This window comes from Ruditapes philippinarum, unplaced genomic scaffold (assembly GCF_026571515.1).
Source record: "Ruditapes philippinarum isolate M1 unplaced genomic scaffold, ASM2657151v2 ctg14747_1_1_1_1, whole genome shotgun sequence".
Lineage (NCBI taxonomy): Eukaryota > Metazoa > Mollusca > Bivalvia > Venerida > Veneridae > Ruditapes > Ruditapes philippinarum.
In genome coordinates, this window is record NW_026852724.1 from 1 (window position 1) to 13347 (window position 13347).

The window sequence follows — 13347 nt, forward strand, 5'->3', positions numbered from 1 at the left end:
CTTTGCAGCACACATGTACAACATATTTTATTGTTTATTTAGGGAACCCTGGGTTTCAGTGTCCAGCTGTTCAACAGATGAGTACAGGTTGCTTTTACGGAGATCAGGTAAGTTTCTTACTTTTAATTGATTTGATAAAGTTGTTGAGTCTTGAATCTTGAAAAAAAAATTATTATTGCAGTTATGATTCAGATGTAAACAAGAAGCAAAGAGTCACTTGATGATGACCTGAACAAACTTTTGGCTGAGATACATGTGCAAGATTCTTGTGTATTCATTTTGTTAATGATAAGGTGTCTAATCTTACTGGTATACTGTCTTGTTCAGTTTTATTACCTTATAATCATATACCAAGCAAGATTATTTTACCGATTAAATTAGCTTTTTTTCGTTTCCTTTAGGTTAATAGATTTTATATTTGAAATGATTTATATAATTTACAGGCGCCCCCACAACCTGTACAGCTCCCACAGTCATACACTCTCCAGCCATTTGTTCAACATCAGATGGAGATGGGTATGCAGAGATACATGTATGAGGTAAAATATCAAATCTCAATTTAAAAAATGTCTTGAAGCAGGTCCTTAACCTAGATGCTCATAGTTGATGTCCTAAATTCACTTTGACATTAGATCATTTTACAATGTAAATGGAACTGTAATGATAAACTATTCAGCTGATATAAATTGTTGTATAATTTTTTATGTGCATGTCTGAAAAAAAGCATGGAAAACACATTTCTCTTGACAGTAAGGTAACATGTTTGATTTTGAGTGCCAGTGCAAGATAAAATTAGAACTTTTTAGCTTTAGTTCCCCTTAAACACTTTTAAGTATATATAAGGAAGGCCTGTCAGTTAGTAAAAGTTATCAAAGCACAACTTATTTTCAGAATAAAAGATAAGAATTAATTATAATCAGTTTGATTTCATGCTTTAGGTAAGAATATCAACAATTTACTTTCAACCTTTTCGCTGTTAGTATTGTCACAACAATAGTAAAGACATAACCAAGATTTCTTCATAAACACCTTATTTTTTTTCATACATGTATATAGCAAATGGGTTTTGAGGTGAAATCCCCGTCTGCACCTGAGTCTGTTAGTCAACAGAGATCTAGTGAACCGGCTGAGAGGCAGGAGAAGGCAGAGGTGTGTATAAAGTAAAGTTCTACTTTAAATATGAAAACCAACAAAGTGGTTAATGAAATGATAATTTCAGAACTGTAAAATAAAGTTGCTGTGTTATAAAGACAGATTTTTATCAAGAAGTCTCTGTTTAACACTGGAAACAGTAACAAAATATTCATATGCTACATTTGTGAATAAGGGAATGATTTTGTGTATGTTATAGGAAATTAATACAAACCTCATTATGTCACTTTACATACTTTGTATGATTTTTATCAAGATACAAAAATAAATACTCTACCAACTGTAGGCAACCCATTTCTTGCTTTATACCCTTTAAAACCTCTAAAAAGAATATTTATAATGTCAAATTTTGTTATAAATACTAAACAAAAATGCTACAGACATTAACAAAAGTAATTTCTAAATGATACTGGCATTTTTATCTGTGCTTTAATATAACTCTTGTAATTAAAGCTGACTTTCAAGTCAAATGGAATAAAATATGTATATACATGTATTGTGTATTTTATTTTGATGAATACCTTGTCTGTTCTGAATGAAAATAAAACTTTATATTGAGATGTTTTACTGTAGAATAAACAGCAGTTGAATGAAGAAGTGAAATCCAAAATGAAGAATATGTTTATTGATGAGCTTCTCAGACGCTATGCTATAACATCAACACTAGAGATGGCACAGGGTACAGTGGCACCTTTCCTAAAATACCCATCAGATGATATTGTTGTAGGATATTATAAGAAAGAGCGTAATACAGATCTTACAGGAGAAGAATGGAACCCCGAGGCTGATTGTGAATATCTGCGATTTTCAATGAAAGGAGCAGGTAGTGTAGAATATTATATGTTATTTTGGTTTTGGAGTGATATATGTGGATATATTACCTGCTAAGATTTTATATCACCCGAGCCGTAAGGCGAGGGTGATATTTTATCTTGGCAGGTAATATATCCACATATATCACTCCAAAACCAAAATAATAATTTTATTACCCTTCCCCTGCCGAGTTTAGACGATTTTTTAAAAAATCATTGCTGTTTCAAATGAAACGTCGAAATAAGATTCCCTTTAGGGTACCCTTTCATCACAACATGACGTCACATAAATACATGACGTATTTTTCCCGTACCTAACGAATGTAAACAAGAGAAAAGGAGTAGTCTATTGAATGCACTTTTTTGTAATTAATATCAAGCTTTCACAAGGTCATATTTGTTTTCAAGACTGATTAGAATATGTATCATTACTCTACTTTGGTAAATATTTATCATTTGACAGTTAAAAAGTGCTTGATAATCGGAATTTACACCGCGTAAAATCGAACCGTACGTGCATCACCTCAGCGCATGTTGTTTACAACATGGGGTACCCAACGGGGAAATTTAGTGTGTATATTACCCGTCTGGCTCGGTAATATCAATTTTTTTTGGGTGATCAATATCCAATCAAAAAGGCGGAAAAAATCTGGAAGGGTAATAAAACATTTTACCTTGACAAAAAATATATTACAAATTATGTGACAAAAATATTTTACAAATCATGTTCTCAGATAGTTACACAGTGAATAATGGGTATTATTATAGTCAAAAGACATTTTATATTCATTAGTCTTAATCATTGATGACCTTTTTTACATAAGTAAACTTGAATGTGTATACAGTCTATGTAATGATAATGAAACCAAATTCAAAGTTCAAATAGTTTATTTATATCTCATTACATTCACATCATATACACCACAATCAAAATTAATAAAAGTGATAAAAGTACATATGCCATTCAAAACAGAATTAGTACATATGCCATACAAAACAGAATTACATCAGATGGTAGGCAAATCATATTTACATATATACAATGTAAACATTGCTTTAACTGTTTATGAAATGCTGTGAGTCTATCATCTTAAAAGCTATTTCTACTGATGTATCAGTAAGACTATACATGTATAAAGTTATTCGGTTGACTGATGTTAAACCAATTCTAATGAAATTTAAGATATTGATAGTAGGAAGCATAAAATACACTTAGAAACATAATAAAAACATTACTCCTGGCCATTAAGTAGGTTCTCAGCTGATTCATAACACTCTCTGACAAATAATACCTGTATAAAAAAGTTACCTTCAGTTAAGAAGAAGACGCCTATGTTTTAATATTAAAGCAGGCTTTGGCTGTAAACTTCATCATTATTATTTTTACAGACTCAAATAGGTCTTCCCTGAATTGTATATAGAGTGGACAGTGTAACATAACATGTATTTCATCTTCCACAATATCAATACAGTTAAAACAAGTTCTTTTATTTATTTACAATTTTTCATACCTCCCAGTTTCCAGTCTTATTGGTTCAACACCACATCTAAAAAATTCCAGACAATCAGCCAATTTGTACTTAAGATGAAATAATAAAATAAGAAAAAGGTTTTTAAGTAGTGTGACGATTGTTCTATTCTGCCTAGATTCTATAATGATATTCAGTGGTTTTATACCTAAATTGCTGATAAGTTAAATTGTAAACAAATATGTAATCTTGTTTTTAAATGTATAGATTAATCTTCCATAAATAAGTAAAAAAATACATAAATAATACCTGATTAGATTTAACAACTTATGCGTAGTAATAAATTGATATAACGCGCATATTTTTATTATTTTTAAAATATCAGAACAATTCGTCCTTAAAATCATTCAAACTAAATGCCATTCGTACCAATATTCGACCCATTATCAATATCTCTTGGATACTTGATTTCTTCAACTTCAGTAAACGATCATTAAAAATAACTACATTATTATGTATAAATATAGGACACCCAGTCTCTGTCCAGCTGCCGAAGTGTCAACGCCACAGGAATAATAAATGAATAATTTAGATTAATGACTTTGATTCTTGCACTATTTACGAAGTATATCAATGGCATCAATTTAACATAGCGTTAGGTGTAATTGTTATTACTAAAGTATTGAAAACTCGATATCCAAGTGGTTTTTCTATATATATTAAATAGCCTAAAAGTGTCACCCCAATTTTATATCAAGTTCAAGGACCACTTATTATCTTTCAAGCACATTATTGTTATAATATTAGTTAATTAAACTTGATTCCAAAGTTTAAACAAATTATTGTATAATCATTTGTAACCAATCAACTGGCAAAGTAGCCATAAGAAAAATTATATATATAACAGCTAGCCCGTGCACGTTACAGTAGGTTATTTTTGCTAAGTTTTAATAAAAAAATGTAAAATTTTCTAGGTACAACAGAGAGCATTATTACACATATCGTGGCAACAAGGTGTAATACACAAAGACAGAAGCTTAAAGAAATGTATAAAACAATGTATGGCAAGGTATGATCATTTCATGTTTAATCATTTTACATAAGAACATAAAATATTGGAAGTTATTTCAGTTAGAATTTTCATATTTAATGGGCAGTATATCAACAAATACAAACCTTTAGATTTCTTTGTATAATTGATGCAAAAGTAAGTATGACTTTAATTTACAGTAGAACTTCGGTAAGTCGAAGTTGGAGGGACTTGCGTAAAAACTTCGACACATCGGGACTTCGACTCATGAATCGTTCTGAATTCCATGACAAAATTTCAATCTGTGACTAGCCCTAATTATAAGATATATAACGTAACCTATTTCATGTATTTACATTTCAGTTTTAAGATTGATGGTAGCAATGTACCACAAAGTCAAGTTTCTTTCACAATTATTTGATTCTCCTATTAATATCTTGATTACTAGTGATTTACAAAGATTTTTCATAGGTTTTATTGTCCAATATAAATATTGTAGGCTTATATAACCCTTCATTGCATTTTATGTTTGTGCAATCTCAGTGTTATATAACTGTTAATGCATTTTATGCTTGTATAATCTCATGGTTATATAACCCTCACTGCATTTAAGTTTATATAATCTCAGCGTTATGTTACCCTCAATGCATTTTAAGTTTGTATAATCCCAACATTATATAACCACCAATGCATTTTAAGTTTGTATAATCCCAACATTATATAACCACCAATGCATTTTAAGTTTGTATAATCCCAACATTATATAACCACCAATGCATTTTAAGCTTGTATAATCCCAACATTATATAACCACCAATGCATTTTAAGCTTGTATAATCACAACATTATATAACCACCAATGCATTTTAAGCTTGTATAATCACAACATTATATAACCACCAATGCATTTTAAGCTTGTATAATCACAACATTATATAACCACCAATGCATTTTAAGCTTGTATAATACCAGTGTTATATAACCCTCAATGCATTTTAAGCTTGTATAATCTCATGGTTATATAAGCATACAACGATTTATACAAGTTCATTTAATCTGCTAGAAATCCTAATTATGAATTTATTATGGCATACAATTGTTTTGTATGATTAAGATATCAATAAGTTCATAAATTTATATTGTGATTGTCCAATGTTGTAATCTTGTATATATTTCAGGATTTAATCAAGGAGATCAAGAGTGAACTAAGTGGTGACTACAAAGATGCCATTGTGGCCTGTTTCATCTCTCCTGCTCTCTATGATTCTAAATGTATCAAGGAAGCTATCTATGTGAGTATTTGATCATAATTAAATACATAGTTTAAAAATACTGGCCTAGTGATAATTGTGTCTACATTTGAACTCGGAGATTGAGGCTTTAAGAAATCATGTTTGCTTGTATGACTCCAGTACTTTTCCATGAAGCTGACTTGAAAGTATATGTAACTGATATGAGTTGGGGGGAAAACTTCTCTTCTAGTTATAGGCCCATTATGCCTGTGAAATGAATAATTTGTTACTTTTTTATAAAGGGTATACATTAGCTTTTTAACATCCAAATTATGGTTTTACAGCATGTAAGGTGCTTGTTACTTGAAGGTTGAAACACTAAATGTGAAATAATTTGTCAAGAAAGTAGAAAAAATGTAAACAAAGTAATATTTGACTTCCATACACAATACTAAATCACTATTATTGTACTAATTGCCTTTAATTGACAGAAGAAAAGGATGGTTCATGTAATTGGTCAATGGGTAACTTTATAGAAACTATAAAAGTGCAAAGAAAATAAAAACGAAAGCATTTCTGGAGCTTATTCGGCCTTTAAGCTTTGATAAATATGTTAAGAAACTTGCACTCCATATTTGTCAATTTTCAAAAACGAAAATGCCAGTGTTACAATCTTCCAGTCAATTATCTTTGTTTTAATTTTAACTATGAAAATATCATGTTTATTTAATGATTAAAACTACATGTAATTTTAATAGAACTTCTCTATTACATGTATTACATGTACACTTGCCACTATGTTATTTGACTAAAATAATAAGAAAGGTATTATATTGAACAGGGACTTGGTACAGATGAATTGGCATTGATTGAAGTTTTAATGACCAGGACTAATCGTCAGATTAAAGAAATAAGACAAGTGTATGGGACAGGTAACTGATTAAAACTGATTAATTGAAGTGAAAATGTTGTTGTTTATTTTTTAATTTGTTTAGTGCAAATAAAACACTTGAAACAGTAAATGTTGCAAGTTATGTAACTCTGGGTTGATATAAACAATTACATGAAGCAAGTAAAAAAATGACTACCAGTATCATAAGTTAGTAGTTATTTTAATTTTCATAGTTGTTATAAGCGTAGCACTTTGAAAAAAAAATCAAACAAGTTATTATGTTGCAATAAATAATCTGAAAGCTTCTTTATAATGTTAGAGTGATACAGGTAATATACAAAAATATAGAATATAAATATTCAATTGTAAAAATGGCTAATATACTGTTTAATGTTACATATAGTTGCAAAGCCTGATAAGCCTTGTAAAGAAACTCAGCTGGATGAAGATATCTCTGGTGATACAAGTGGTTATTTCAAGAAATTACTGATTTCAGCTGCACAGGTATTACATCTCATCATTACATATACTTCAAATTGTTATCTCTGTTTGTACTTTATCAGCTGACAGATGAAATAGTCATCAAAGTTTAGTGGTGTTGCCAGTTTGTCATATCATCTTTACTGTTACATGTAAATAAAAGTAGCAGAAAAGTTTAACATACACTCTTATAGTAACATTATATTGATTTTCTAAAATTATAGCTGTTACTTTAATTTAGAGTTTAAGATACTGAATTTTTTTTACATTTTCAAAAGCAGTTCTGAGTTGGAAAACCTAGGAGTAGCCTAAACTTGTCACTAAAAGTGAGAGAATGCTTATCAATCACTCGTCTGATGCCACCATAAGACCAATTATCATGTCGGTGATTGCTTGTCCTATTACATTTCGTCCGAGCTACAACATACAATATTATTGCATGATATTATTTTCTAAGTCATGCTAGGTTTTAGCATTTGATCAACTTCAAAAACAAGAACAGAACAGATACTTTATTAAGATTTGTACATTGTACATCATCTATAATACAATTATATTTACAAACTTAATGTCAGTAAAATGTTAATAGCAATCGGAAACCTCATTAAGTTAACCATTCTCTCAAAACAAGCATGCTTAAAATAACAATCAGTAATATGTGCAATAATAACTTTCCATTATAACATAAATTATCATGAATATGAATTATGAATTATGATTTCCATCAATAATTTGTTTATCTTATTATTTTCAAGTGAAATAATATGAGCCTGTGAAGTCAAAACAAATTGGTGATTAATTTTCTCAATCTCCCTCCCCCATTAACTATTAGACTGTAACACTGTTGCTGTGTTTTCACGTATTTATATTTTTGTTTGGTAACAAGTCATTTTGGTGACAATTTATCCAATTATTAAAAAACAAACTAACTTTGTCTGCTCAAAATAAAACATATAGATAATCTTAACATATTGGTTGTGTGTTTTTCTATTTCACTGTTTTGCATGTGTTTGATTTAGTATCAGCATATTATTTTAACCGCCTCCGTGGTCGAGGGGTTAGAGTCGATGACTTCTTATCAAGTTACCTCTCTGGCGTGGGTTCGATCAGCGGGAGATGCTTTGGTAGTTTAGCGCAGAGGAAGGTAGTCTAGTACTGGTGTAACTCTCCAGGAACGATGGTTAGGAAACTACCCGCCTATATGACTGAAATACTGTTCGGAAAAGGCGTAAAATGAAACAAACAAACAAACAAAACAAACAGTCAGCATATTATTTTAATTCACATATAAAGCATGAATTTGATTTTATGTGCATCATATGTTTTCTTTAAGTTATGTCATTAATGCATGAACATGTTTCAGTAAGTAATCAATCTTTAAGATCTTGAAGATCTGTCATTTAACAACTTTTGTTTAGCCAATATCTTACTACCAGTTCTTTTTTCATTCAGTGTGATTACTATAGCTTGTTGTCATGTAATCAGGGTTTTTTTGTTGTTTTTTTTCTTCTCTAGGGTAACAGGTATGAAATCACTAGAAAAAAGCTGGAAAATGCTGTTGAAGAGATTGTTAATGCTAACGGTGAAGGAACTGGAATGTTTGAGGTGAGAAATTATTAAACACTGGAGATGCTCTTCATGACTGTTTGAACACTGGTGCCGATAATTGCAGGCAGGTGTCACCTGTATTGAGCCCACCTGACTTGTCTAATTCTGTTGGCAGTTCAATATTTGTATTATCGTATAAAAAGCCCCTCACACTTAGAATGAACTAATCCTTATTCAAAGCAGGACAAGTGCATTGTGTGAATTTAAGGGTATCAGCTCTTTTTAGCTCGACTATTCGATAAGAATAAGTAGAGCTATTGTAGTCACCCGAGCGTCGGCGTCAGTGTCGGCGTCGGCGTAACCACTTATGTTAAAGTTTTTGTAATAGTTTTAATATTTTCAAAGTCCATTGACATATGGCTTTGAAACTTTGCAAACTTGTTCACCATCATTACCCCAACCTATAGACAGGAGGAGGTAACTCTATCAAGCATTTTGACAGAATTATGCCCCTTTTTCGACTTAGAATTTACGTTAAAGTTTTTGTAATAGTTCAAATATTTTCAAAGTCCATTGACATATGGCTTTGAAACTTTGCACACTTGTTCACCATCATTACCCCAACCTGTAGACAGGAGGAGGTAACTCTATCAAGCATTTTGACAGAATTATGCCCCTTTTTCGACTTAGAATTTACGTTAAAGTTTTTGTAATAGTTCAAATATTTTCAAAGTCCATTGACATATGGCTTTGAAACTTTGCACACTTGTTCACCATCATTACCCCAACCTGTAAACAGGAGGAGGTAACTGTATCAAGCATTTTGACAGAATTATGCCTCTTTTTCAACTTAACTTAGAATTTACGTTAAAGTTTTTGTAATAGTTCAAATATTTTCAAAGTCCATTGACATATGGCTTTGAAACTTTGCACACTTGTTCACCATCATTACCCCAACCTGTAAACAGGAGGAGGTAACTGTATCAAGCATTTTGACAGAATTATGCCCCTTTTTCGACTTAGAATTTACGTTAAAGTTTTTGTAATAGTTCAAATATTTTCAAAGTCCATTGACATATGGCTTTGAAACTTTGCACACTTGTTCACCATCATTACCCCAACCTGTAAACAGGAGGAGGTAACTGTATCAAGCATTTTGACAGAATTATGCCCCTTTTTCGACTTAGAATTTACGTTAAAGTTTTTGTAATAGTTCAAATATTTTCAAAGTCCATTGACATATGGCTTTGAAACTTTGCACACTTGTTCACCATCATTACCCCAACCTGTAAACAGGAGGAGGTAACTGTATCAAGCATTTTGACAGAATTATGCCCCTTTTTCGACTTAGAATTTACGTTAAAGTTTTTGTAATAGTTCAAATATTTTCAAAGTCCATTGACATATGGCTTTGAAACTTTGCACACTTGTTCACCATCATTACCCCAACCTGTAAACAGGAGGAGGTATCTGTATCAAGCATTTTTTTTACTATCAAGCACTAAGAATAGTCGAGCGTTGCTGTCCTACCGACAGCTCTTTTTTCACTATTTTATAATGTATGTTTGTTAATTTTTTTAATATAGGCATTTTAGGTAATTAATAAATTATCATACATGTATATTGAAAGTTTATTTTAGGTTGTTTATATCTATGAAAAGTTAATTTTAGGTAAGTATCAAATATTGAAGGTGTATTTTTTTGCAACTGTTAATGTATGAAAAATACATTTCAGGTTAATTACACCAAGTTGGCTGATCATAAGACAGCAGTGCGTGATGCTGAGAGATTATTTAAAGCTGGTGAAGACAGGTGGGGCACAGATGAAGAAACTTTCAACCTTATATTTGCTACCAGAGATTTCTATCAGCTACGAGCAGTGTATGATCAGTATGTTAAGGTAATTATTTTGATTATAAACATTTTCACAAGTTTAAATATAATGTCAAAATAAAAGTCAGTTGATAACACTGAATAGTGTACATATTTCAAAGAATATTTTCTTTCACTTTTTTTAGCTTCTTAGAAACTAGTGTGAATTTATTATCTATAGTTCCAATTTCATAAAGAAAGTAGCAGTTTCTACCAGTTTAGCAAATTAACTTTTGTTTTTGACCCATAAGCACATAATGCACATTGGTATAGTATTTGTGATAATTTGCATAATCGTTTTCAAGAAACCTCTAATGTTAATTGATGAAATAGCATTTGGTCACACACAGTACAGCTTTACTACTGCATGTTTACTCATTTGAGAGCAGTTAATAATATTTTTTTATAGAAAATTACAATGTGGAAAACTTTATTCATTCCATTTTCATATACCCTAAAATTTTTGAATGGGTATGTAAGAGTCACTGTGTGGTTGGTTTAATGGTCCATCAGTCCTTCTCATTTTTCCTTGTCCAAAATAAAATTCCAAAACTTTTCAGGGGACCGTCTTGAAAACTGAGATATAGATACATATTGTCAAGAAGTTTAATGTTTATGGCCTATAACTAACTCTAAATGGTTTCATCATTTTATTATTTCTTGCAATTTCAGTCAGGAATGTAACTCAAAAACAATTAAAGATATTTTATATTGTATTACAGATAGCACAAGCTGATATCCGACATGCAGTTGACAGTGAGACATCTGGGGATTACAGGAGGGGATTAAAAGCAGTTGCTCAAATTGTGATGAACAGGCCAAAATTCTTTGCACATAGACTCATGAAGGCTATGAAAGGACTTGGTACAGATGAAAGAACTCTGATCCGTATAATAGCTTCAAGATCAGAGGTATATCATAATGTTAAACCTTGAATTTATGACTTGACCTGCAAATTTTTCCAAAAATTATATTTTTTTATCACAAAATGACTTATTTTCATTACTTAGATAACATATAAAAGAAACATTTACAACATATTGACATTGACCTGTTGAATAAAGTGTGCCAAAAGTTAACTTATAATGCTACAAACATCAACTCCTGTCCACGTCTATTTTCTTTTAAGTAAGCAGTGACTTTTCTTTGATGTACTTGACAAGTTCAATTCTTGCAATTTATCATTTAAGACACCTGTTACTGTTTAAGTATGGCAGGGTAAATTTTATGTTCATTTTTATCTTATCATTTCATAAAAATTTATAGCCTTTACATGTTTCTGATTTATAGATTGACATGGTTCAGATAAAGGCGGAATTCTTGGAGTTAACTCACAAAACCTTATACAGATATATATCAGAGGACACCAGCTACAACTTCAAGAAAATTCTTCTAGCTCTTGTTGGCAAAGATTAATTCATAATGTTGCAAAGATTAATAAACATGTAGTACAATCTAGTAAAAGAGAAAAAGACTTATCATTAACCTACTTAGATGTACTCAAAACTATTTGCAATAACATTTGATTATATTAAGCAGAGACAGATAAGTGATAGGTAAAGCTATGTTCAGGAAAATTGAAAAAGAAGATTTGTTGTATACTACTCTAGAATATTAAGATATGTGATTCCTGCATAACTGTGATAAATTCCTGCACCTATACATGTTATTTATATTGATATATTATATATATTTATAGTTTGCAAAAATTGTTCAGATATGATGCTGTAGTAATATTAATTATGCATGATATATGACTGTCTATAAATTAACATAGCACCTGCTCAGTAGAATAGTCAGCATTGTTATGTGAAGAAATTGGCAGATTAAATTTTAAAGCATAATGACATGTGTTTTTCTTTTATTATTTTATCTACTTTATTACATTATACTATATTTTAACTGTAATGCTAGTATATGTCATTACTGTTTGATATTAATATGCGGTTGTTATACATGTACATTGTTGAGTACAATACTGAATTCTTTTGGACAAGTTCATAGCTGTCAAACCTATATTGTAAGAAGCGCTAGTGTGGATAAGGTTGCTGACTTTAAAGCACTTGCCTCTCAGTCCCTCACCACTGGTTTCAATTCAAGTGTGGATTTTGGATTGTTTCATGTAAGGCAGCTATCCAGCTAGCTTATGGAAGGTTGGTGGTTCTACTCAGGTAGCCACCTCATGCAGAGAAATCATGCTTGGAATGGCAACATGGTTCTTTCCATCTGAGTAAAGTTCGAAAGTTGCCATTTTATGAAGTTATGACTGTATGAAAAACTGCACTTACCCTCCACAAAAAAAGTTTTAAAGTACTAAATAGTTTTTTTAGAAAGCATGAATCATAATCGTAAACAAAACCTTTATGTAAATCCACACATGCAATGTTAGTATTATAATGTTACTTTTCTTTATATAAGACACAGTTGAATGGATTATGTTTGAATTGAATATGTAATGCCTATAGATATAGAGGATATTCAAGTTTTTTCTGTAAATACATAATTTGTTTTCATCAAGTGGTATGAATGAGTGGCGGTAGCCACAAGTGAAATATGTTAATTTTCATGCCACAAGGTGAAAATAAATCATGTGTTTACAGAAAAAACTTTAATTTTCTGTTTATTATATACATTTTCCTCTGTTTTGATATTACAATTTGAAAGAGTTTCCCTTAAATGTTGTGTACTGGCAGAATTTGAAAGAAAGTAGTCCCTCAAGACACCAGTGAAAATACGGAAAATATGTTTCACCGCAGTGAAAAATAAATTTTTACAGTGAATATATGGAAAATGAAAATAATAAGCATTTTATTTCATCAATATTCTATAAGTATAAAATAAATAGATCTTTTTTCACTAT

The 13347-nt window shown here is 30.7% G+C and overlaps 1 protein-coding gene across 1 annotated transcript; it reads left to right on the forward strand.

Moving 5' to 3' along the window:
• Positions 1-53: 53 nt before the first annotated feature.
• Positions 54-12325, forward strand: LOC132722335 (annexin A7-like; the record flags this gene model as incomplete). Its single annotated transcript, XM_060706818.1, is given in 12 exon segments — positions 54-107; positions 444-539; positions 1057-1149; positions 1726-1975; positions 4408-4502; positions 5642-5755; positions 6537-6627; positions 6991-7091; positions 8583-8672; positions 10351-10515; positions 11210-11398; positions 11778-12325. Coding segments are annotated over 12 exon segments (1464 nt in total), but the record flags the coding sequence as incomplete, so codon positions are not given.
• Positions 12326-13347: the final 1022 nt, after the last annotated feature.